General features: G+C 36.9%; 1 protein-coding gene across 3 annotated transcripts; it reads right to left on the reverse strand.

The window, feature by feature from the left end:
* Nucleotides 1-1,149: 1,149 nt before the first annotated feature.
* On the reverse strand, nucleotides 1,150-26,864 carry AZIN1 (antizyme inhibitor 1). Of its 3 annotated transcripts, none has more exons than XM_081324068.1 (12): nucleotides 26,277-26,864; nucleotides 17,982-18,119; nucleotides 15,400-15,597; nucleotides 14,997-15,170; nucleotides 14,350-14,522; nucleotides 12,578-12,712; nucleotides 11,512-11,593; nucleotides 10,154-10,228; nucleotides 8,461-8,626; nucleotides 3,860-3,975; nucleotides 3,540-3,754; nucleotides 1,150-2,864 (listed from the first exon to the last, which is right to left on the reverse strand). In XM_081324068.1, the coding sequence occupies exons 3-12, from the start codon at nucleotides 15,499-15,501 to the stop codon at nucleotides 2,753-2,755; spliced, it is 1,350 nt and encodes a 449-aa protein (XP_081180194.1). In that variant the 5' UTR covers nucleotides 15,502-15,597; nucleotides 17,982-18,119; nucleotides 26,277-26,864; the 3' UTR covers nucleotides 1,150-2,752. The 3 variants fall into 3 exon arrangements, with proteins under 3 accessions (XP_081180194.1, XP_081180192.1, XP_081180193.1); XM_081324066.1 differs by having other exon boundaries at nucleotides 26,197-26,864; XM_081324067.1 differs by lacking the exon at nucleotides 26,277-26,864 and adding an exon at nucleotides 25,476-25,731.
* Nucleotides 26,865-27,649: the final 785 nt, after the last annotated feature.

The following is a 27,649-nucleotide window of genomic DNA, read 5'->3' on the forward strand; positions in this document are numbered from 1 at the left end:
TTGACAAATGCAACATCCCTTTTAAACTCAGTTGTTGAGTCATAAAAGAGCCGAGGTTGCCTACCCCTGTCCTAAGGTATTAGGAGCAAACAAAAGGAATATTCACTATCAGCCCCTCCAGCCAGCCCATTTGAGACTTGAGCGTATTTGGCTCTATGGAATAGTGTGTGTGAATGACTGAAAAAGAGACCCCCTTTATTGTTCTTTGATATGGATAGTATCTACGAAGAGATTTTTTTTCCTGGGTTGTTCCTCTCCATTTCACTTTAAAAACTCCACATCCAGAAAAGAAAATGCAGCTTAGTTAATGTCTCCATTTCACCTTGTCATATTCATCCAAACTTACTACAAGTTTGCTGAAATCAGTTATAAGGATTCATATGAAATACTGAGCCAAAATTAAAACTATATTATGACTTAGTATGTGTAGAAGACAGAACATGTAGTACTAATAAAACACAACCATGGCTGGATAAGCTAATAGTTGTAAATTAAGTTTTCTCCTTTGCACATAACACATTTTCATCTGAAAGATCCTTGTTTGTATCATTAAATTTAAAACAAATTTAGATTATATGCTTTGCATATGGATTACTTTCTTAAGAATGTTTTTTCCAGTCAAAAGCATCAAATAGAAGGCATTGTAGTATAAAACTTAGGAAGTGGTCTTACAGCTCTACTGCCATTCCATGAACCTATGCTGGAATTCTTTATACTTATTGAACAATTAACAGCCTCTTAATAACAAGTGTTCATGTGATCAAAGAAAACTCACCAATGTTGTGATCCATGCACTACATACATACTCTTATGCAAAATTATTCTCCACCTCCACAGGCCATTATGTAAAAATTCACTTGCTGTTGTAACTAATGATGGATGTTTAGATTTGAACTATTAAATGAAACTAAGGTCAGCATGTAAAATATATATTTTTGAGATCAATGGCAATTAAGCAATTACCACAATAGTTCAAGGGACATATAGTTGCAATAGTTTAATAAGCAGTGTTAAATGCACTGTTTGCTGCATCTGAACACTGTTTATTTTTTCTTACGGATGACCATAGGAATGCAGATAGACGGCTCCAAAAGCAATTAATTGTACTACATACAAGACAAAGTTCGATTGATTAATTTGCTATATAGAAATCATTCAGTTTTATATTTGTGTTATTCCAAAACTGATATTACAATATTGTAAACAGAAGATAGTTTTTAGCATATAAATTCATATATATATACTAAGTTCAAACCAGTTTTTATGGCAACTGTCAAATACAATACAGACATTTCCAAGGTGACTGTACCATTTACAACAGAGTTGGTTAAACTCACAATAGTTTAAAAACTTATAGCAGAGTCATGGGCATCATTAGAGACACTTGGGGAATTATTAGAGTTTTCCCCTTTTTCTAGACTGACAGAACCCTGGCAGATATTGGATCAAAATGCTAGAAAGTGATTTGTCTTTTGCCTGAATTGGAAAACTGAATTAGTTTGTGTTTTTATTTGTGCTTTAATGTTTACAGCCATGGACAGTGCTCAGGGTCACTTAGATTTAGCTGCAGAAACCATTCATGCAAGTGAAAAGCATCTCAAATATAGTACCTGTAATTTTAGATGTTCATGCTGAAGAGAATCATTTTCTATAATGATGTTCCTCTAGCAAACAGTGCACTTTAGCTCCACTAAATTGAGGCATAAACATTCTACCAATTGGCACTAATAAAAAAATGCATTTACACTTGGCAGCCCATTTCGCATCACCAAATTAGATATACAAATTCCACTTTGAAATTGACTTGGTGCATTTCAAAAATAGCTACCAAGACCACTAGGTTAGTAAAATAAATTAAAATTAATCAAAGTATAGGAAGAGTCTAAGTAATAATGAGTAAAAGCTTCAATAATTTCTATGTTTACTGCTGTATAGTTTCTCCAAATATAATTACATCCTATTTTCAGAATTACGGTCTTGCTTTCAATATTCAAGAGCAGAAATTTAATCTTAAAATCAAATTTTCAGAAAGCTCCATACCTACACTTCAATTTTGAACTTAGTGCTATACATTTAGTTTATTTTTAGTCATGATTTAATGTTCTGCCAATTGAATCTGAAGTTCTTTCAATTTATCTTCCATGTTTTTGTACTTAAACTATCATTGTTGCTTAGACTTCTTCCCTGTATTAGCTCCAGAGAACAGTAAAATCTACACAAAATTTTATTGCATTCATACAAGAGAGGGAACAACAAGGGTGAAATACAACAAATACTATGATGCAATTTTACATTTATTAAACTACAGTTCAAAGCACAAATTTACACATTCTAAATATACTAACATTGCTAACGAATTCACACTTGTTTCCCACTGATATTTCATATATCTGGGGAAAGACAACTTTACAAGACTTTCTAACAGAAATCCTTAGTATAAAAACTGTACTTGTATGTAAACTGTTTAACAGAGAACCCAAGTGGTGGGTTTCCATCTCAACTAAGTCATCCATTTTGTTGCATATTTTGTTTAACTACTGAGGGATTAAATGATCTGACATTTCGGGATGTTTATTATGTAAGCTTTACTCCCCCAGTAAATTTAGTTGTAGCTGGTTTGCCTGGTCCCAATTGATTTCAAGTTTCAATAATTCATTCAAGATTGTTCCACTTTTCCTTCACTCTGGAATGTTGTGACCAGACAAGATTATAGACAAGCAACTGCAGGGCTAAATGTAGCATTAGTGCCTGTTTAAGCTGCAATAGAAAAGCCATCCTCAGAGCTCAGCTGAATGCAAGAAGGCACAAAGCAGAAATTCTTCATCAGTGTGTCAGAGATAAATCCAGCATCTTGCATTTCACACCTGAAGTGAAAATACAGATATTCAAGCAACAGGGTAGGGTAGGATAAACATTCTTATTCAAAGAATAAGCAAAACTTTATTTCCAGCCATTATGCCAAGAAGTCATTTTTTATTATTTATTTGCCATAGTATATAGAAATAATTTCCTTAGAAGGGGTTTTTTTTTGGTATTTTGTGAAAATTGATTCCAAGGATAGACTTGTAAGATTAGCTAAATGTGTATTTAGACAATCTTTACTAAGCTGTTACTAAGTTTCTTGTGAGATAGAGTAAGGCCAAAAACAGCTTACCTGTGAAAGGGTGAATCATGTTTCAAACTGAATAGAAATGTAAAGAACTCAGCATTTTAGTTACTATTCTAAAGCTGGAATCTTTTACAAAATGATTGCTACAAAAATGCCATACCATCCCCCTCCCCCCAATACAGCTTACATTGTTCAAATGTACACGGTCCTTATATTTGATTTCATCAAAGTTTAAGTTGATTTAATATGTGCCAGGTATGTATGGGGGGATAAGGGATCATGTCCAAAAATTGAAATATAACTGAGGGAACTCATTAATTATGATTTAACTTTTGATGTAACAATGTTAGAAATCTTTTATTCTCAAATATCAGAAATATACCTTCTTTTAATTTACCAGCAGCAGCGCAATAATGCAATGTAAGCTTACCAGTTATGGACTGACATTACGTAGTAAATGGGTGGCCTTTGGAAATCATTAAAAGCAGGTTGTTCACCCAAAGAACCAGAACCCATATTGTCAAAGAGCAGCCAGTCTCCAATATTCAGCTCAGGGAGTAGACAGTTTTCCACAATTTGATCAAGCTCATCACAGGATGGCCCCCAAAGACTGCTTGCAAACAGAGGCTCATCTTCCTTGTATTTCTAAAGAAAAACATTTCTGACAGTTATGTATTACTCTGAACAGCAATTGTAGTCCAAAGTAATTTACCAAAGACTTTAGCCTGTAACATATAAGTGTGCCCCTACCTTGTGAACCTCTGGAATAGTAGTCAAATTCTCAGATAGCTTGCTTGCAAAAGAACCATAAACACCATCATTCATGTAGTAAATGAAGACTGGTTCATCGCCCTGGGTTTGTTCCACTGTAAAATAAGCAACCAAATACAAATTGCACAGTAAATTTAAATTTATGGCGGTGCTTTGTTTTTAAATGCTATAGCTTTTTCATGAGTATGAAGTTAACAGATTTAGAAGAAAGCATGACCTTACTGAAATATATAAAAACATTTTATAACAAATGGTTAAGTAACACATATAAAACTTATTTGTTGCTCAATACTGTCTGATCACAAAGATGCAAATTATAATAGGCTGCTTTTTTCCCCCAAGTGGTCATTTGTACATTTGCATTTGTGGGAGCTGCACCTCCACATATTCATCATCAGAAACTTCTGATATCTGAGGTGTTTAGGCAGGAGGCATATCTATGCATACTCTTGATCCTTGTGCCTCCCCACTATAGTATCCAAACCCTTTAGGTGCTGGTCAAGCTGGTAAGAAAAGTGCAAGAAGTAAATGCACAGATAACTCTATGTTGCAAAAATATCACAGGCGCAACATAGCTAAATTTGTTGATTTACTGTTGAAAATAAACAATATACACATGGAAGATCTAAGTGCAATGCACAAAAATCAGGGTATGTCTATGTTTCATTCCTTACAAAACCATTGCTCAGTGGAATGCACTGATTTAGGAGCCTTGAAATGTCTGTAATACAACACAAAGCGATCCTGGATCCATTGGGTGAAACACAGAGAAGAATTTGTACAAGGTGAAAGGATCCAGACAAGCAACTGTGGAAAAATCAATCCACTAAAATATGTAAAAATGCAGAACTTAAAACAATCTCAGCCAATGCAAAAAGAAGGTACTTTTTCCCTCATCAAGGTTAAATTGCAATATGAAAAAAGACCCAATGATTCCAAGTAATCTCATGCTAGAAAATGTCCACCTAGATAATAACAAAAATACAGGCTTGAATCATGGTTAAGTCAAAGGAAATGCTTACTGATACACTGCTTTTTTCTCACTGAAAAGATGGAATCTAGGGTTATTATAATTTTAGGGAAGAATACGAAGAAAGCAATTTGCCAAAGAAGTTAACAAACTCCTTGGCTATGCAGAAGTTGATGCAGATAGTCTAAAGCATAATCACTACCGAGCAATGGGACTAGAGAATGACAATGCCCATTTTCTTTATGGTGTTTCATAACTCTGAACATATAAGACTGATGAGATTTTGGACTTTGTTCTTTCTTGAGCACCTATAACCAGCATGTCTGCTAAGGCTTCCACTCCTGCCAAAGCAGTTGTTACAAAACTGTCCTTATATTTTTGGATCTGCTGCTTCAAGATACCTAGGGCATTCACAAAAAACCCCCACATTCATTATTTTCTTCTTTTCCTCCAGTAAACATAGTCTGAAAGTGGCCATTTTATCCCACAAATAACAATGGTAAAGGCTCAACATGTACTGCAGCATAAATTTAGAGTCCTGTGGCATCTGACTTTCTGTCTTCCTGGTCTGTCAGCATGAGATGAGGACAGTTATGTTGATAATAAGGATGGAGTTCTGAAAAAAATGACTATAATTATCCAAAACACAGGAGTCTTTCTAGTCTCCCATTTTAAAAAAAAACCAGAATATTTTTGCCATAAGCTATTAAAAACATTTAATAAAAATAAAAGAATTGGCAGAGCATCTGGTGGGGATCATGGCAAACTAGACATCCCTGAAGCAACAGGGAATTTACAGTGGAATTAGCATCCAGATTGGTCCATTCAAGTTTTTCCAGATAAAGGAGAAATTCTGAGAATGCTCATTTGCATTCCAGATAGTTGCTCCTCATGAGTACACTGCATGAGTTGAGGTTTCTAGTTAGCTCATAAGTTGAGCAGCTGGGAGTTTGAGGGATTTCAACCAAGCTCACAGCCTATTATGGAGTCCATTATACAGCCACAAAGTTGAGCCAAACCTGATTTCTTTATCACTTTTGGATGCATTTAATTTATAGCTAAAAAGGGATTTTCTAAGCAGCAAGATAAGATTCCATTTGATGAGTTCCAGTAGAAAAGGTTTTAAGGACTTAAAAATTCTTGGCAAAAAGCTAGCAACAGTTATTGTAAAAAAGTATAAAATGGATAAAGGGACAGTTACTTTGAAAGATTATTTTTGATAAAAGTGCTTTTGAATAAAATTGGAATTAAATTAGACAAACCAGCTGTTTATGGGAATGTTTTTCATTTATAATTACTGAATGCGGACAACTGGTGGATTTTACAAAAGAGAAGATAAAGATAATATGAGTCAGACTGTGATGCTGATTATAGCTATAAGAATGTGGATTGTTATGTTGATTTTAACTAGAGTGCCATTAGAGAGAAAGTATTAAAGGCACAGTAAGATGACCTAGGACAGGGGTAGGCAACCTCGGCTCTTTTATGACTCATGGACTTCAACTCCCAGAATTCCCGAGTCAGCTGACTCATGAATTCTGGGAGCTGAAGTCCATGAGTCATAAAAGAGCCGAGGTTGCCTACCCCTGACCTAGGAAAAGCTTTTCCTTTTTCTTCCTCGAGACACTTTTTGGATTACAATATTATAATGGCAACCAGAAAAGTGGCAAGAATGAAGGGGAAGAGAAGACTCCTCGAACAACCTGCAGAGACAGGAACTACACAGGATTTGCCTCGGAAAATGTTAGAGGAATATTAAAGTGATTAAATCACTTGATATCAAACTGACAGCTTTTAAAACAAAATGGATGAAAGATTTGCAAAGATGAAAGAACCTGCAAAGTTATAATTATACAGTAAGAGATAAACTTATAATTCTATTTATAACTGCTGCAAAAGAAATTGGAGGCACATTCTTTTCTTTTTTTGCACTTTTAGCTTTCTCATTTTTTTCTTACTTTATATTGCTTTGTATTAAGTTTATTATTAAAAATATCTTTAATAAAATTATACTAAAAACCCGAAAGATCTGAAAGACAATAAATATCAAGGACTTATCGAACCCTGAAATTTCAATCAATATTTGGAAATTTATTTTCAGCCAAGGGCACTTGTCCTTTAGAGCAATTTCTCCCTATAGAAGCAACTCTCATCTGGAGGAAACTGTGTTGATTGCATATAGTGGCATCTCATGAGGGAAAGGAAGAAGTATCAGATCGCAAAGATGACACAGGAACCTATTACAATAAGATACTGTTGTGATTTTAATACTGCTGATCTTGAGCTAGATGAAAAGTCACAGATAGTAGATCAGATGAAGTGGCAGTAACTGAACAATGCTTATCAAAGTAGTTGTGGGTTTAACAGGGATCATGAAACTACAGAAGTAATCAAGTTGGAGAATAAGGATGAGACAGAGTAGAAATCTTCACAGCAAAATCAAGAAGCCAGACAAGCAACCCAATGATATGAATGAGAGCCCTAATTATAGATGAAAAAGATCCAAGCACCACAGAAGACAACTTAAGAGACCACTGTTCAGTTAGCTGTATCACTGCTTCTTCCTTTTATTTTGCTTTGCTTCAGAAAGCGTTTGGAAAATCTTTCTGGGAACAGGCCAGTACAAATTTGATATATCAAGCAAACTGAAAGTTTCAAGGAGTGCTATTGAGTCAGATGATCACTCTCCATCTCCATCCATTCTAGAAGCAAGGGCAATAGACTGGGCATACTAGCAAACGCATCACTTACAAGGAACATTTTCTTCCAAAGGAAAGGTCAAAGCCAGGAAAAGTGGTTTTTTCTTGCCTGTTTAGAAATTAGGTGTGCCTTAATTACCAGTGGGATAGCCTCTGACAAGGAAGGCAAAGGCTGGCAAACAATTATTAGCTGGCAAAAGCTTGCTGTTGTATTTCAAGCATTTTTGAAAAAACTTTGAGAAGTTTTGCTAAGAGTTCACTGATGCTGAAGAACAAAAAGGACAAAAGGGAAGGTGTAATAATTTGGCAGGGAGGATGAGAATGAAAAGGCAAAAGTAGGTAACAATTATAAATGAACATGAAATTTTCTTCAACTGTGAAAAAAACACATAGATCAAATGAATGTTTCTACTGTTGCAATGAAGCATAGAATGTGTCTCCCACAAAAAATGTCCAGAGATACAAAAAGTGCCTGAGACTGCCATTGCCAAAGTGATGCATACATATAATGCAAAGATGAAGAAAAAATATTTTACAAGGAAATTATTTACAGGTTTAAAACTTTCAGCCTGAATTTTTTCCAAGTATGACCTAGTTTTCGAAAACTAAAGAAAACAATTTAAGGACTATTTCTTATTCAGCTAACTAAATGGTCCGTTTGTTCTACCAATTTTCTCTTACAAAGCTACTCAAGGAAATTTAGCTTTCTGGAAAACTTCGTATGGCTTGATTTTGTCATTCTTTTATAAATGCTCATTTTAAAATACTCTGCATAAACTAAAGTTAATTTCTCTTAAAAGAAAAACCTGGATAATCTAAAAGGGGAAATCATAGTTGAAAACTAGGATCCAGAATAACGTTTGGTTTTACAGTTTTTATACTGATATAAATATTTGCCAGATTTTGCTTACATTTATTGAGAAGAGGGTCACTAGATTGAACAGCTTTCTTTGCAAAAATATTAACTGCTAGAGTAAATGCTGAAGAAACATAATAACATCCAGGCTCTGCAATCACAGTTACACCAGATTCTTCAGGAAAGTAGGTACCAATCAGCGGAATGATAACACGATTAATCTAAAAAATAGAAGATGAACATTTGAAAGTTCTCTGCTAAATTGGAGCAATCACAACTCGATATAAAATTGTGGAGTCCTTGGTACTCTCTGAGCTATAATAAGATAAAAATATATTCATTCCCTTGTGGATATTAACTGAAGAAAATATGACTATCACAACTTACCCTTCATGAAGAAAACATCTATCAATGGTTATTAGTATTATAGCTACTTAACAGATAGATCCAGCATTTGAGGTGGAGAACATAGCTATGTGACACAGTTGTTGCTAAAGGCAATGATTTATGACCAAGACTGCACCAAAGGCATGCATGCTCAATAGAATAGCTTTCTGCTCTGCCCAGTCATTCTACACACATTGTTTTAAAGAGCTCTTAGAGTAATGCATGGCTACCTTAAACTATGGTCTTGCCACCTCTTGGCTATCAATCATTATTTAGCCATAAATAACTGGCAGTTCCTGACCCTGATCAGTTTAATAACAAGCCAACTGTTCTTGTTTTTCCCCCCAACAATCATGTTATATACACCTAACAGAATGATTTTCTGATCAGAATAGGAACCCATAAGCAAACTGATAAAAAAATAATGGCTTCCCTTTCTGGCTTATTCTGCTTGTAAATTGTTAATCACACCACTTTCACATGTTGTAATAATGGAAAACAATGGAATTCCAGTTGCCTTTGAAATAAATGCGATATAAGCCAATGGAAAGTATTAAAAAAACTACCATACAATTATTTTATAAAAGCATGCTACATTTTGTCATACTACAGCAATTCTTAAAAAAAATTAAAGTATGTTATTTTCTACAAATACTTTGTTGTTTTAGCTGCAATATAGTTTGAGTCCAACAATTATTGTCCACAACCAGATTTGCTGCCATTTTTGAAGACGCTACAAAATTAGATTTTGCTCATACAACACACAGCTTTAAGCCCCATTTCCCTGCATTAGTTCATTTCCAATGTAGATTCAGAATCCTCATTAAATTGAAAAGATCTTAATGTTGCACATATATTGAATTCCACCTGAACCTACATAAACCTTGGCTTTATGGAAGCCAAATATATACAACTATATTGTTAAGACTGCTTCAGTCCAGATATTTATAAAGACAACTTTCCTGAAATTAAAGCCCAAGCCCAATGTTGGGGTGCAAAGGACTTGCTGTGCTCTTGTTATGTCCAATTTGTGGATGTTTCAAGTTCTACACTGTGTATAAGCAGTTTATATTTTAATAACATTTTTGTATTTTTAATAATGACTGCTTTATATATTATTTTATTTTATTGTATGCTGTCCAGAGTCACTTTTTATGATATGGCTAGCCATATAAATTTGATAAATAAGCAAACAGTCCATACTGTACTGTAAATGCGACTTGCAAATGTTGCTTGTTGCCAAAGTAACCTTATAGTTTACATCCATAGTAATATAAACAGAAGTTTGAATTGAATAAAACAACAGGCCAAATTCTACAAGAAAAGGATCTCCTTTATTGGAAAAGGATCTAACTTCATACCTCTTCCAGATCAAGTTCATGATCTGTGAAACCACCACCAATGTTCAACATATTCAAGGTAAAGCCAAATTCTTCCTAAAATAGAAATGCAGAGTTTGTGGTATATAACATATTATTCTTTTCAAATAATGTTTACTCTTAATACTTACAACTCCTCAACTGAGTACCCTGTTCCATTGCTACAAGCAATTCTATAGTTTAAAAAAAGAACTAAAACTGAATAGATGTCGGATAGAAAGAAAAAATAACTACTTATATTAAATATGAAACTAATATTGCAAATATTGTAGCTTGGATCCAACAAATGGCTACTGGAACTCTGGTCACAGCATTGAGTTTTTTCATTTCTTACTTCCTACTGCAATCCTCTGTGCCCCCTGAAAACCATTTCTAATGCTGGAACAACTTCCTGAAACATCTCATTTGTGATCTGGGACTTTATAACAGGAAAAAGAGTCTCCCCACCTCTTATTTTGTGCACTCAGATGTGCCTTTCAAAATAGCTATCAACCCACTGAATCCAGCCATTGTAACAAAACAAAAAAAATCCCATGTTTAATGTAGAAATGTGACATTACCATAAATTTTAAATCAATTTAAACAAATTACCTACATTTTTTTAAAAAAAGTTTCTTGTAGGGAAGTGTAAAACTTTTTGTTCTGTGCACAGAACAGCCAATATAGGGTGTATGTGTCCCATCTCCAAACTGAAGCATAAGGGTGCGGCCTAGGCACCAACACAAAACTCTCATATCCAAGCCCAAGTGTTTTAAGATGGGAAAACAAGAAAAAGGTTAGGCCCTTGTGTCAGCTAAGAGGAAACACAGAAAAGCTTGAAAGATCCTGTCCCCCAATAAGCAAGATACGCTGTACTTGAAATCTAGGGTGGTGGCGCACAGTGACTCTTAGAACCCTTGATTTTAAGCACAATACAGCTAGCTGGGAAGACTGAGGAAAAGGGCAGGCAGGCTGATAGTAAGCCTCCTCCTTGTATTTGCTGCCACTGTAATATCCAACTAGCCCATTTGAGAGGGACAGGCAGACAGATGGGGTATATACTGCATTTTAATTCAAACACGGCAACAACTAAAAGGAACAAGAAAAGGAGGATTAGAGGCAAGGCAGCAGACAGGCCATGTGGAGACGAAGGAAGCAAGTCATCCCCTACTTGCTCCCTTAAACGTCTCTTGAATTTTTTTCTTAACACACTCAAAATGTCTCTGTTTCAGTTTTGCTCAATCCAGAATGATACAGCCAAACTTCTAAACACAATTCTCCACTCTGGACAAATTCCTAGCTTCTTATATCAAGAAGATCTGAACTTACAGATACATATACTCAAGTTTTACTGTACTTACAGCCATATCAAATACACAACGAGCATCAGAAATAGCATCTTTGTATGCTTGAGATTCCATGCAAGGGTTTGACATGTGAAACCTTTTAAAAAAAAGAACTAGAAGTTACATGAGGTAACATTACATTATTGTTAGAAACAAAGATGTTTTAGCTTACATTAAGCTAAAGATATCTTTTAATTTCTCAAATCCACCAAATAATGTAATAGCTAAAATATTAATAAAAAGAATCTTGGGTAAACATAAGTTAAGAAATAATTAAACTAAATATCAGTGTGGGTGATGTTTTCCAGTATTTTTTTTCTCCAGAATTCAATTGGGCATTTCTGATTCTCTTGCAATATGAAGAAATGCTCTGGTACCTTTTCACAACCACTTTATACAGATATAGTCTTAACTAGGATAATTGCTTCAGCTATACATAAATTTTCACAATGGTGAAAATTTAAAATAGCTTTTAGTTATTCAAATTAAACACTGGATGTTTTTTGGAAGTAGATGTTCTTTATTTTTATTTACGGTAACCATTTTACACTTAACAAAGCCATTTTTCTAGGCTGCAAACAAAAAATGCTAACTTAAGATCAAGTTAATTTATTTTATCTTGCAAATAAATATGAAGATCAAGAGCTAGCACATAGTATAGGTGATGAACTGTCAAGAAATTAACAAGATGCATAAAGAATGCTGAAGAATAATTGAGCCTAAACGTTTTAATCCCAAATGTAATTAGTTTGCAATTTTAAAAATTAATCAACTTGAAGCAAGAGACCACTTTTCTTTCGGTACCATTAATGCCTTTAATTTGATGCTATATATATTAAGTATTTGTATTTCTGTAAAATATTAATATACACAAAAAGCTATATAAATAAGTGATTCCTGCTATAAGCACTTATTTGGAAGTTTATCCTATGAAAGAGTGTTAGGTGCATTTTCACAGCATATACTGAAATTCTTGGTCACCCTTAACTGTAAATTTACATGTACTCCTAATGCCTTCTTTCCACCAAATTTTCAATACCGATGACAGCAAGCAGTGGAGGAATATTACAGGTCAACTCACTTAACACCAACTATTTGGACTTTCAGCTCCTTAGCACATTCCATGAGATGACGACAATTCTTCAGGGTAGTGCCAAACTTCAGAGTCATCTCTTCATCTCCATTTATGTCTTCTGTGGCAATATGAAGTAAGAGCCTAAGAGAAGGGGAAGATGATTGGGGCACAGTTGGTTTACAGCAGCATCAGCACATGTGAAGCCTGAAGACTGTCAGAAGTATGTTGATTATGTTGTCATTACTCCAATTCTGTCGACGGACGAGTCATGTGAACCTAATAAAAACAATCCTGTACAGAGAGAAAACTACCAATTAGGGCCTAAAACATGGAGTCAGAAAAGACATGGGGGGTTGGAAATGCAGCTGCTAAAGACTGTTGTAGCAGAAAGTCTGTTGAATGCTGCAATGAAAAGCCATTACCTTAGTACAATTATAATCCATGTTCCTTTAAAAACAGATGTTAAATATGGTACATTACTGGATATTGGAGCAAACTGAAGATGTCTTATACCTTTCCTTTAATTATGGACAAATAGGAGTGCTTACTTCTTTCACTAAAACCTAAATAAACTGTTGGAATTTCAAAGTTTCTATTCCTTCCAATCTCTAGAATAAAAGATCTATTTGCAAACTGAGTATCAGTTAAGTGTCAGAATTTGTCTTAGACATTGAAATAATATATTTATTGCTGCAGGTTTATCATAATCTTCAAGAATTGGTGCATTTGTACCTCCAGAAATAATGGTATTGCCTGTTTTCCCATTAATACAGCCAACAAAAGTTACTACATAGACAGCTGGTGAAATATCATCATTGGAGTTTTATAGTATCAGAATAGTGGTCAAGAGCAAATTCAGATTTATCCCTAAACTCATGCAACCAAATATTGTCCAGTATTCTTTTTAATTCAATTATTTGATCATAAAGTGCTATGCTTCAATGTTTTTCAGTAACATGGGAGAAGATAAAACATTTCTGACATTTATAAATCATTACCCAGTTACATAGCTATATTACAATTTTGCTTTTATGCAGAACTTGAAATTAGACAAAGAATTATCTGCTGCAGAACTCATTTTTTGATCCTTTGTGTAACAAAAGAAACTTCCAGAATTGTAAACAACCAGAGCAAGATAGGTATAGACGTGCAAGGTTTTTTTTTTGTTAAATTATTATTTCCAAGGATCACATACTTACCTCTAAAAGGCTTATCTCTTTTAGATAATCCTCCTTCTTTCATGCTGCTGCTATCCCTGTAACCTAGAAAAAAGCTTGATGTGCATCGCTGGTGCAGCATCATAATTCTGTCACACAGCATAGTGAGCCATTCCAGATTTGTACTTGATTTTCCCTTCTGAAACTTTCTGGACACTAAAGGGACCTTGAGGCAATTTTCACAGATGGTCATCTAATCAGAAATTTGATTCATGCCAGAGTCCCAAGCAACATAGGGATATATACATATAATATAAATTGGTTTCTTATTCTTGACTGCCCACATAGTCTTGACAGGAACAACTTCTGTGTCAAGGAGTTTTAAGGTATGTTGATAAAGCATTATCAATAAAGATTAGTACTTTTTAAAAGCAGTTCTTAAAAAGAAACTGAAATGGATCAAAAAATACTAAACTCTTAAAAATCATCCATTTTAAATTGGAAAATGTAAACAGATTCATGGTAGAACTGTAAATAAATATTACTATATAAGAAATACACTTTAGAGATGTATCTTTTTTTTACTTGACTCCCACATTAAAATTAATAAATTAAGCTTACTTTGCATTTGAATGGTTTCTAGCAATTTTCTTTAATTCCAATTCATTGTCACATGTCAAAATGTTTACTCCAATTTTTGCTGCATATTTTATCTGAGAAGCTTGCTTGCAAGGACTGGTGAATATAATGTTTTCAGGAGAAACACCCAAGTCTTGAACCAATGCCATTTCAGTCTGAAACAGAAAACATTGTTTTTAAATCACTTTTAATCTGAGAAACAAAATTTTAGAAATCAATTGACTAAAAGATTAAGAATAAATAAATCTTCAATCACAATTATCAATTTATCCATGAGCTTTGTAAAGGAAGGCTTCTAAAAACAAAGCATCACCATATAAATTGCCTTATGTCCAAAGACCAATTAAGCTCTATAACTTTCTTAACAGTTATTTCTTCAAATTTATGTTGGTGAGGTCAGCATTAACTAGAACAGGGGCCCCCAACCCCTGGTCCTTGGACCATTACCAGGCTGCACCATGCCAGCAATTGGTCCACACAAACAAGCAAAGCCCCATCTGCGAGATGCAGGCAGCACACAAAACCATACACCCTCCGGTCCACAGAAAAACCTCTCTCCATAGAACCAATCTCTGGTGCCCAAAAGGTTGGGGACTTCTGAACTAGAATGAGGAACTCTGAAGACTTACTTTATTTGAGCATGAAAACCCAGTTCCAAGAGCTGATAGTATCTCGAGTACACCAGGGGTGGAATTACATTTTAGGCTGTAAAACGGCTTTATTGGTGCCATCACATTCTGCCAGTGGATATGTTGCTTGATCAAGTTTCCCAGATCTCCAATAAAAAAGCTATTTTTTCCAGTCTATAAAGGAAGCATTTTAATCTACAGTTAACAATGAAGAATCTTTAGTAAATAGCCAACAAATTTAGAAAACATTTTCATTTTCTCTTAATTACTGCCCCAAAATGGTTAATTTATTTTAATTACACATAACTCATAAAAATTATGATTCATCAGAACATGTACGAAGCTGTAAAATTTATATATGTAAAAGTAAATATAATGGGAATAGGATATAAAAACAGCTTACAAGGGTATGTTCATAAATGTAGTTGTCAACGACATCTGCAATGTTCATTCCTTCATCCAGCAAGCCAATGGAGTAGTTTGCATCCTCAAGAAATCCTTTCATCTCAGCCGTATTCCGCAAAGCCCACAGTCATAAACCAAGAAACACAAGGAACAGGCCACAAAGCCTTAGGGCTGGATCCTTAAATTATGCAACAAACTGTTTAAAAAAAAAGTAATTCAGGCCCATTTTAGTTTGGATTATATATGGATAACCTCTTCATATATAAGATATATGAAGAAAGTTATTATAGATTCATATAGCCAAAAAGGATTTAATATCTGTCCCTTCCAACTTTGTTATTCTATGTCTATGTCTTCTTCAATTTTTAGGCTGTAGAAAGAATAGCACATACTTAAAGTAACTACCATACATACTGTTTCAAGTTCTCAAAATATTTATTTATTTATTTATTAAATAGCTATTTATTAAATAGCTATGTGCCCTCAAGTAAATAGGTATTTGAGTTAACAAGGCATTAATAAGTATAACAAGGAACTTTAGAGCCATGTGGCCAAGTTATCAGCATCCCCTTAACTCAAATTGTAATTGTGCAGCCATAGTGAGAGTCTAGGAAAACTTGCAGCTTGCAGTTCTGACCAGTGCAATATATATGCCCATTCTCATTTCAAAGTACGTTTTTGGCTCCATGTTTGGAAAAATTGCATATTCTCAAAAGAAAACAAACCAATATTACTCTTTGATATTATTTAAATTTCTCATTAAGGATTTTTTAAAAACTCAGTCTACCTTAAAAATCCAAGACTACATTGAGAAAAATAAAAGTTCCTCAGTTTTAGCTACCACTTTCCCAGTTTCCTAGCGTAGAATGATGCAGCCATCTCCTGTGGTTTTGTTAAAATGTTTCTTCCAGAAATGTAAAGGTCATCTGCATGCACAATAATTCAAATGCCTAACCCAGATAATAATGATTAGGCTACAACCACAATCATCCTACAGAATAACAATAGAATGGAAGGAAAAAGCTGAAAACATAATTAATGGGACTTGAATATACTACCAGACAAGGCAATACTAATGAATACTCTGTTCCCAGTAAATTAATATTTAATTGACTTTTCCCTCAATCATTCCAAAGTAGAACTTGAACAGAAACAACAAGCTGACAGATATTACATTTCCAGAATGATTAGCAAATATTAGCAATCAAATTATTCAGGACAACCTTGGAAAACCTTGCTATTATAATAACAGGTATTTAGCTTATTTTTGTTTGGACAAGAAGAGCCAGCACAAACATAATATGACTATTTAGTCTTATGAAACAACTAAATAAGCCCATATCTCATAGGATCTTACATGTTTCTTCTTGACAGTTTACCTGGGTGTTAATGATTTAATAGAGATATATCAAATATTTTGCAGACAAGCCATTGTATAGCAAGCTACATGATTATATCTTTCTTTTGAGAAAAAAATGTGTTTAATGTTGAATTTAAGGATTACAATCCACTTTAAAAACTCATTATGTCTTCAGATAATTTAGTAATAGAGCCAGCTTGTGAAGTTTTTATGGCATCAAACTAGAAACATGGAAGACCATGAGTTCTAGAGACCCATCATAGGCAGGAAGCCAGCTGGGTGATCTTAGGCTAGTCATTTTCTCACAGCCCTAGTAAGAAGACAATGGCAAACCACTTCCAAAACTATTGCCATGAAAACTGCAGACTTGTCCATGTAGTTTCCAAGATTGAGACACAACTGAACGAAATAAAAGAAACCAGAGTTGTCTTCATATAATGATTTAAGGCACCAGGTTAAAAACTGAGCTGTAGTCCTGCCTTAGGTAAAGATTTCCACTATCCAGTCATGTCTGACTCTAGGGGGTGGTGCTCATCTGTTTTAGTGGAGGGAGCCAGCATTTTCCGAAGACGTTTCTGTGGTCATACGGTCCAGTCACATCCTCTCAGTCATCAGAAGACAATAGCAAATTATTTCCAAGAATCTTGCAATCAAAACTGCAGGGATTGGCCAAGGCATTTTCTAGGAGTCAAGACTTACTTGAGGGCACCCCATCCAAAAAATTTTAATAAGTTGTCCTATCAAGATATTATGTGTATGTATATGCACTATAAGTCTACAGTAACTAAGAGACAATTAAACAGGGCTATAATTGTGTGGACAGGCGAAATCCATGAATTCCATCATGCCTGATAGTAGAAGAAACAGACCCACATGGTGTACTCTCTGCCAAGGTTCAGGAATTAGTAGTGTTAGCTACTTCAGCCAAACAACTGCAGCAACCTCATGGCTAGATGTTTTAATTTCTTTACTGGTTTTAATGTTTTTTGTTTTTAATGTTTTCAAATGTTTTACATTTTTAATAGTAATATGTTTTGAACTGCAATATTAATTAAAAAATGTAGAATCTTAGAAAAAAAAGTTTTACTGAATTATGACCAGTTAGATTATATCAAAATTTGACAACAGAGAACGTTAGGTAATCAAATTAAAAATAACGTGTGATTTATTGTTCAGATAGCTGTATACCGACTGAGAAATCAGCTAATGACCAGACTTACATGGACAAGTTAGGAGATGGAACCCTACTATCATCAGCTAGGTTCCCAAGGTGGCTCCGCGTTGAAGTCGAACTGTTCTCGATAAAGCACTTCTCCTAAACCCTCTGGATAGTTGTAAACTTGGTCAGAGAGCTTGCCCTATGAAGAAAATATAGCCAAGTATTCATCAATTCAGAAAATCCAGATCCACAAAACAAATATTTCACTATCTTGATTCTAAACCATTGGCATGATATTTAATTAAAATTGTTCAATTCACAAGCTTCTCAAGGCTTGTTTTTCAGAAATAAATTTCAAACATCAACATATAGCTTCACAAATCTGACCCAACAATATTAAGTCTTCCCATTTCCTCAACAGCCCCTATTCCATAAGAATATCAGGAAGCTTGAGTATATCTGTATCATCTATTTCAAAATTTATGGTCTAAAGATATCTCATTGTGGGGGGAAAACACACCGGTAAAGACATTTTTGAGGTAAAATAAAGAACTAAGCAACAGTATCTATTCTAAGTCATAAACATGGTGTTTGTTTTTAATAAAATTTGCTGTTTAAAAACCAGTAAATAAGAGCACATTTTTGCCCATATTGGCCAGCTATGCAAATCCCACAAAAGAGTAATTTATGGTGCAGGGTAACCAAATCCTGTGGATACCAAAATCTCTCCAGCAAAACTGTGCAGTTGATAAGATATTTTGGGGATGGTACCAAGATTATCATAAAATAAAATATAACACGATACACAGAGCTTAGGTAAGCCAAGATTTCAGCAAAATATATGTGTGATCATATTCAATGCTTGACTAATAAGATTTGCAAGCTAGAATGATGAAAGAAGCACTAGTTTATCAAAAATTGATAGATAATAGCTGGAAGTATGAGTGATACCTAGTAATTAAATCCAGACAGACCATTTTGATGGAAGGGAAATGAACGTAACTGGCTATCCATTTTTGCATCTCCATCAACAGGTAAATTCCATATGGAAACTAGTGTAGTCATTTTTAGTGAAAGCAATTGGGCAGCAAAGTTAGGTTTATTTAGCCGATTTCTCTCCTGTAACCTGAAGCATTACTAATTAAAGCAACTCCTGTCAATTGTGTCTTACTGGTGCAAGCTTTTACAGGATTTCAGCATAGGCTGACATAATAAATTGTGCTTTGTGGAGAGGACAAGATATGCTAAATGCCAGAGAGTCTACTGTAATTCTGCTAAGATAGTGATAGTCTACCTATCTACCTCTGCAATGTAATGATCCAACAGAAAGAATGGTCTTGTATCTCTCCTTCTAGTACCAAATTGTTCACCCAAGCACCAAATAGGAACATTAGGTGGAGGAATAATGTCTATTAAGGTTGGTCAGAAAGATTAAATAGTTCTCTTCATTAATCTAAGTTAATTTTCTGTTTATCTCTCCCTTTTGCCTATACTGATTTCAGAACAAGAGGATCATGGAATATATTCCTAGTAATTCTAGTTAGGACATAGATTCTAACTTTTCCATTAATGAGGACATAAGACTGATCAACTGTGAATACTTCCAAGTAGCTATGCTGTTACTGAGACATATACTAAAGGAACAATTACTTTGAAACTTTTAATCAATAAACCTGTGCTACACTTGTAAAGCATTTTGTTGCCTTCTGTGGTTGGTGTTATTACTACAGGTAGAAATTCTAAAATGGCTTAAAGTTAGGCCCAATTTTCCATTTTAATATTACTAAACGTTTCATGAAATCAGAAGGCTTGTTATCTGAATATCTAACTGAACTAAAGGTTCTAGTGAACTTATATAGAAAATTGTACTGTCATTTAAATAAATCTGCAGAAGAGATTTCAGTGATATCTCTAAAAGGTCTGACAAAGATTAAAGTAATAAAAGAGAGCAATCACTATACCCTGTATCCTCTGGCAGAAGTGGAAGTGAGGTAAGCCATTTTTTTTTACTGTAATCTATCATATGTATTCTTCATACAGTCCGGACACAACTTTTGTTCATTTGCACTCTCTTTTGCTGTACTGCAGTATTCCATACCTACTTTAATTTTTCCCATAGCAACAATTTCAAGAAGAAAAGGAAAAACTTTAAAGACCAGCAAATTTAATAAATATGAAGTATAGTTATCACATGTAGCTATTATATCATGTTTGGGTTAGATCTAACCTGAAATACTGTGTTTAGTTCTCAGCACTGGGAGTCTCTTTCAATCTGTGTGCAAATTGTGATTTTCCTCCCTTTCCTTTCTCCCATTCAAGTGGTTCAACCATGCTTGGCTTCCAGGTCTATGCAAAATCAGCCAGATACTGCCACCTGCTAAGACATTATTAATACTGTACTCTTTGAGCTGTAATGCAAATGTCACTATATGTGTGGAAGGACCTGGAGATCATTCCAATGAAGAAAGGTTGCAATAGCTGACTAGATACAGCTCAAAAAATAGATCTAGCTTAAGCTATTAATATGAATAAATATATCCCATTGTTTTAAACAAAGATGTGAGCAAATGGGTAGAAAATGTGTTTAGATTTAAACATTTGGAATAATCATGTGCTCAGCCACTCAGACTCCCTCTAGACTAGAGTCTAGTCCTTCATATGCTTTTGTCAGCACAAAGGTTTTGGCTAGTATTCCCAATTCACTTCCCAGGTAACTTCAAATTTAGGCATAGATCAATATGGGTCATATACTTTGGCTGCCTAGTTGATGGAATCCGTGACAGAATTAACATACCATAACATACTTCTATCAAAAGCTCACAAATATTAATATCATATGGTCATGTAATAATTTATTATCTTTTTAGATAGTGACTTAAATGTAGAATCTTTAAATGTCACAGATGTCAATACAATGTTGAATTATACACCAAAACTTTGGAATTTGACTGCTAATCAGGCTCTTTATTGACCATAGCAGGTGGCTAAAAGAATCATACTGAGAAATTGGAAATGTGGTATTATTCCAAATGATAAGGAATGGTTGTCAGAAATGTGCGAACTACTTTTTGTAAAAAAGCAATATTCTTTAGCAATCAAAGCATGTTATAATATGTGTTACTATGGACTTTTATAATATTTTGTAAAATTTTACAATATTTTATCCTGATCATATTATGATATGCTATTAGTAAAGCAGTGACTAGGTAAATATAAAATATGAGGTACATTTTTTAAAAGATTGTTTTCATTATATGTGTGTAATTTGTTTTAGAAAAATAAGGTTCTATTAAATATGAAATCCTTTTGACTAAATATTCTATTGTGTTAAAAGCCTACTTTAGGTATTATCCATACAAGAAGTTTCAATGCTCATTTATGAAAACAATCCACAGGATTATTTTTTTAAAAAAATAATCAAATGAATTATAAATCAGTTTACAAACTACAATTGTTGGAAATACATAGCAGCCATACAACCTTGTCTGGCATTGATTTCATATACATAGATATTACAGCATATATTTCTGGTTCATCCTTTTCATGCAAAGATAAACATATAACTGAAATTACAGTCTTCTCAAAATGAGTTAAATATCTCAATAATACAAGAATCTCTGTAGGCTCCTGTCAATGTACAGACAATATTTAATGTGTAGTTTCAAACACAAATTGGGACCTACTTGTCTTTTTTCAGTTGTGATTCTTATGCATTTATTATAAACAGAATAGTAAGTTTTGATATAACACTGATCCAATACTTCCAAGTTTATTAAACTGTACTTTATGAAGAAAATACTTGAAAATTTCAGTTATAGTAAGGTTTATACATAACTATAAAGCATTATTTGTGCATAGCCACACTGTATGATTAACTACTTACTATTCAAATTCATTCCCCAGATATGCTAAAGTCAATAAATGTTTCAAAACAAATTATATGAATGTTATTTTCTTCTTTTAGTTCCATAATATTTAATTCCCTTAATATATGTTTTCACGGCAAGCCTTAAACCTACTATTGTTAGCAGAGGGGCTATTTTTTTAATGTGTTCTATATAATTAAGCTGGTTTCTTAAATGCTACTGTCTTTCTTCCTTCATTCCAAGTCTTGATTAAGAAAGCAAGTAACATCTGAATCAACAATCTGTACTCCAAGCAAATTTTAAGCCATAAAGCTAAAGCCTACCTTTTTGGGGGGGAAGGGGAGAAACAAAGCAAAAAATCTAAAGCAGAATAATCAATTTTTGTTATCTTTCCAGATGGTTCAACTGGCTTAATATTATTAAAATCCCTAACAGAAGATCTATTGTGTGCCATAAATCCTTCAATTTAATTAACCCTAATTTGTCACATTGTGGCTTGCTCTGAAGTTTGTTACAGTTCATCAGCTGCCAGCTTCTCTGTAGGTGGTTTAGGTTAATATGCCTGTTGTGTGACACAGAAGCTTCCAAGCTGTGCTATAAGTGGGCAAATAAAGAAGGAAAGGGGATACCAATCCTACTGAGACATATGGGCTGGAGACATGTTATTACACAAGCCATGTTTCATAAGCCACGGCAGCAACAGTACTGTTGACAGCACAGGAAGTAAAGAACTGGGCAGGACCAGTCCAGACTGGAACAGACTCTCCTCTTTCACCAAGCTTATTCACTACCCAGCTGTTAGAAGGACCCGCCCACAAGACTTGGTTAAAAACACTCCCAGCTGTTAACTCATATGTATAATTTTCAAATGTTATACTGTGAAGCAGAAGCAAAAATTGGACAAATGATACTATTTCTTATGGGACTGCTATACATAAACCCAAGAACTGTGCTGCTTCTTAGTCTTTACTGGCACTGAAAAGCTAGGTTTCATTTTCATTTGAAACACATACAAATGGTACTTTCCTTTTATATGGTGCGGGCTCCACAATTCATTTATACTTCCAAGGCATATATTTCCAATGTAACCAATAATACAAGCATTAACAATATCAAATGAAGAATGGAAGGGGACACTCTGTGTAAGTACAATATGCCTTTTTCTCATATAATTAATACTCAGAAATTCTGGTGCATGTTCAGTTAATAATCTAACAATTCTGTTATTCTGGGAAAGGGGGCAGAATTAAGATGCTTTCCCCATCAGTTATTATAAATCAAGATTGCCAATTATGATCAATATAAACAAGGTGTTAATTTTATATATTAATATGACCAAAATAAGGGTCTTGTCTTGGGACATTAAATAGCTTCATTATTTTTTCTCCAACCCCAGGGTAAAATGTTTGTCAACTTGTATCATAACTGAGAAGCATTACAGTTATATTCCTTTTATCTATCCAATCTTTTCAATAAATTAGGTCTAAGAAACAACTTTGTAACAACTAAACCAATGTTTTCTAAAAGCCACATTTTTTACAACAAAAAATCAACCAACCAACCATCATTTATCTGATAAGCACTAGGATAAAAAAGAAGGAATTCAGTTTACAAATACTTGTTCACGACTACAAAATAAATCTGTTGCTTTTGTTGGGCTATAATCCTATGCTCCCTATCTTAGTTTTAAACAGCCATGCAAGAGAAACAGTATTAATTCTGTATTCCCAAACTCAGATGTTTTCCTTTACATATACTTAATAATTAATTTATACTTCTGCTCACCTACAACTGAATCAGTGTTGGTTCTACTTATTCCAAAACAATTAAAGCAGAAAATGCTTGCTTACACTAAGAGTTCAAGTAGACTTGATATATCAATTCATATTATCTGAAGCAGCATGAATAGGTTTATATTTTAAAATATCTAGATTAATAGGATAGACCATTGAAAAGTTAATTTATATTTATTAAGCATTTTTAAACAGACTGCATGGCACCACCTGGCCAATGTTTGTATTTTCTTGCTTCCTCCCTATTCTCTGCTTTTTGTTGGACCATGCCTAATGAAAACGCAATAACAGAATAACAGCATTGGAAGGGACCTTGGAGGTGTTCCAGCAGTCCCCAACCTTTTGGGCAACAGGGACTGGTTCCACGGAGATATTTCTGCAGACCGGAGAGAGCATGGTTTCATGTGCTGCCTGCATCCCACAGATGGGCTTCGCTTGTTTGCGCAGTCCAGTTTCTGGCATGCCATGGCCCAGTGCCAGTCCACAGATCGGGGGTTGGGGACCCCTGTTCTAGTCCAACCCTCTGTTCAAGCAAGAGTCCCTATATCATTCCAGACAAGTGGCTATCCAGTCTCTTCCTAAAAGTTCAAAAGACCTGAAGAAAGTACACATTCTTTAATGTCATTCTGGCTTATTGTAATACTGCTAACTGTGGATTTCTGATTAACAGAATTGCTGTAAATTTTGAATACATAGCAGAAATATTTTCTGTGGACTTACTGAACCTCTTCAATTTGACATGACACAAATATCCCCAATGATTATGGTAGAAAATACATGCATTTCTTAGTTTTTTTTAATCATGAAATGACATAACTAAGGGGCTCATTTTATTTTTAGTAAACTAGTCTCAAAGGTTAGGATCTAAGAAAGGCCTGTGATATTAATGCCACTCATTCAGGAAGATAAACTGATGTAAAAGAGTACCGTGAAATTGGTGTCACTTTATGTTGTCAACTATCCACTTGATACTTTAATGAAGGACAATTTCATGACAAACAGTGGATATGAGATGCTGGTGCCTAAGTTATGTCAAAACTATTTTTCTAGGCAAAGACACACTTCCTTCACCTTTCCTCTGTAGTTTAATTACCACACTTCAGCCAGGCAACCTACCAGGGACGCTAAGTAATCTGTGACAGGATCGTGTCAACCCTTCATTTTTAATATCAGAAACAGAAGAATTCAGAGAATCCCCAACGTTCACAAGGAGCAGCTTTATTTTGGGACCAGTGAACAATGTAAACCAGCCTAGCTTGATCTCAACCTTCCCGTGCACGCACACGGAGGTGGGAAGAAAGCTTTCCCATGTTACCAGCGTCCCTCATTTTTGTCCCGTCACAAAATGGGGGCCCCCGTCTCCCGAGCCCAATCTCCCCAATCCATCCTGAGGAAGATCTGCCCGACAAAATAACGTTCCTCCCTGGGTCTAGGAGGCACCACGCCGGCTTCTCGGGGCGACGAGGGGATCTCCTTTCTGCCGACCTGACAACGCCCACTCACCCACCCTCTTGACCCCGGTCTGTTCGTCTCCACCCGCCTCCCCTCCAGTGACAACAGGCTAAACGGCTGTTGCTTCTTCAGCCATTCCCTACGAAGTGACCCAGTTCTGAGGCAGCCACACAAGCGGCGGCGGCGGCAGCTTCCCACTCGCTTCCACAGGGATCCGCCATATTAGAGCCGCCGCCGAGCCCCCTCGGCTCCGTTCTCCTCCGGGCGCTGCGCCTGGATTCCCCACTTCTCGGCTCCCCTTCCATTCTCTTCCCCTCAAATGCCCAGCGCCGGAGCAGACCGGGCGCCCGCCCCGCCGCAGACGGCGGCCCTTCTCCACCCACGCGAGCGGCCGCCATGTTAGAAGAGAAGCAGCTTCTCTCCTTCCGACACAGACATACGCACCGCCGACCGCTCGGGCGGTTTTCCCCCCTTTCAGAAGTAAGAAGCAGGAGGCGGCGGCCAAGGAGCAGCCAGACGCAGCCACACCGGGGCGCGAAGCTCCCGCGCTCTCCCCATCTTCAGTCACCAGCTGGGACGGGATGCCCAGCAGATCCCCGCCGCTGCCGAGAGCTGATGTCCTCCGCTTCTAGAGAGCCAAAATGCGTCCTCGGGACCCCGCGGAAGAAGAAGGCGACCAAGGAAAGACCGCCTCCCCGCATCTAGTCATGGCCGGCGGGGGAGGGCTCTGGAGGCGGCTTCCTCCCGAGAACTTCGCGCCGGTGTCACAAGGCAGCCCTCTACGGCAGCGTTTCCCAACCTTAGGAACTTGAAGATGCGTGGACTTCAACTCCCAGAATTCCCCAGCCAGCTATGCTGGCTGGGGAATTCTGGGAGTTGAAGTCCACGCATCTTCAAGTTCCTAAGGTTGGGAAACGCTGCTCTACGGTGCCCCGCAGAAGGAAGGTGGGTGTCCCCCCCCCATTCCACTCCCAGACACCTGCAAGATATGCCCGCGCCCACAGAGACAGGCCGCGTCGGAGGTTCTTTCCCTTTCCGGCCGGGTTTGGAGGGCAAGTTTCAGTCCCGGAGGGGGCGCCTCCTCTCCGGGGTATTCTACATCTACGCAGAGACACCTCCAAATCAGGCCCCGAATCATCGAATAGCCGAATAATCGCGTACTTACGTGGGACAACGGCCCGAAAGATTTGGTAAATCGTCTTCTCTTTTTAGGCGGAATTTTTAAAGAGTGATGTGGGAACCTACAGCAGAAATACAGGCGGCGGCAGCGGCGCCTTCCAGGGCCATAGGCTGCGGGGGCGACCAGCGAAAGAGCGCAAATCTGCGCTGAGGCGGCGGAGCAGAAGCAGCAGCCCAAACAAGCGGCACGGCGCGGAAAAAAGGAGATGAAAATCGGGAGGCGACGAGGGACCCGGGCGGCCAGAGAGACGGCGGGACGGCGACCAACACGAACACCCGGCAGCGAAGCACCGCGAGAAGGCAGAAGAGGAAGAAAAGGCCGCGGCGAGGCAGTATTTATAAGCAAAGCCGGGCCAGAGGAGGGGCTCGGAGCCACGCGTCACAAGCGTGCAAGGAAGGAGGCGCCGCTTCCCCCGCGGAGCACCAAAGGAGCGCGTGCGCACTTCCTCACCTCCCCCCCCCACTGCCCGGCGCGAATTCCTCCGGCAGGGAAGACTTCTGCGCATGTGCGTCGGCGGGGCACCGGGGCGCAGGTTCTCCCAAAGGTTCGAAAAGGTTCCGAGGGATGGGGGAGCTCGTTTTAGCGCCGCCGAGCGCGTCCCTTGCGGTGTCCTCGCCTTCTTCGAGGAGGTGACAGAGTCAGGGTCGAAGAAGAGGCGGTATCCAGTTCAGCACAAGAGGTGCTTATCGCTTTCCAGTTAGGACAGGGGTCTTCAAACTTGGCCCTTTTATGACTTATGGACTTCAACTCCCAGAATTCCTCAGCCAGCAAAGCTGGCTGAGGAATTCTGGGAGTTGAAGTCCACAAGTCATAAAAGGGCCAAGTTTGAAGACCCCTGAGTTAGGAGATGCAAGTAAATCTTATTCCGTGCGCTCTGCCTTGTTTTACAGAAGCGCTTCCAAGTTGCCTGCTCGTGGGCTCAAACCCAACCGATGCAGCTGTCCTACAATGGCATTTCCACCGCAGGTGACATTCACGCCGGGGCCCAATTTTGAGATGGCAGACGTGTTTCTGGCCGGCCCCGAGAACGTCCCAGGAGATGCGCTCGGACCGTTGCTACCGTCCGAATTTGGACGGCTGGTCTGTCTGTATAAGGCAGGGGTAGGCAACCTCGGCTCTTTTATGACTCATGGACTTCAACTCCCAGAATTCCTGAGCCAGCTTGGCTGGCTCAGGAATTCTGGGAGTTGAAGTCCATGAGTCATAAAAGAGCCGAGGTTGCCTACCCCTGGTATAAGGAAAGGCAGTCCTCTGTTCAAGAGCGGTTAAAAGAGGGGAAGTATTCCACACTCATATTAGAGGGCAGTGAGGCAATATAGCTACCAAATAGATTTGGACTCCGGAAATCAGGCAAAATTATTGTAAATGCTGGCAACCGGGGGGGGGGGGGGGAAGGAAGTTGCTCGTGGTTACTGCCAGCATACTTTTCAAGTTCAAA

Source organism: Vipera berus, assembly GCF_964194415.1.
Source record: "Vipera berus genome assembly, chromosome: 3".
In the NCBI taxonomy this organism is placed as follows: domain Eukaryota; kingdom Metazoa; phylum Chordata; class Lepidosauria; order Squamata; family Viperidae; genus Vipera; species Vipera berus.

Coding starts and splice junctions, on each gene's coding strand:
- AZIN1 (XM_081324068.1), bottom strand. CDS start 15,501: ATGAAAGGATTTCTTGAGGATGCAAACTACTCCATTGGCTTGCTGGAT. Junction 11,594..12,577: donor GTCCAAATAGTTGGTGTTAA/GTGAGTTGACCT, acceptor TTTTTTTAAAAG/GTTTCACATGTCAAACCCTT. Junction 8,627..10,153: donor ATGAACTTGATCTGGAAGAG/GTATGAAGTTAG, acceptor TCTATTTTTTAG/ATTAATCGTGTTATCATTCC.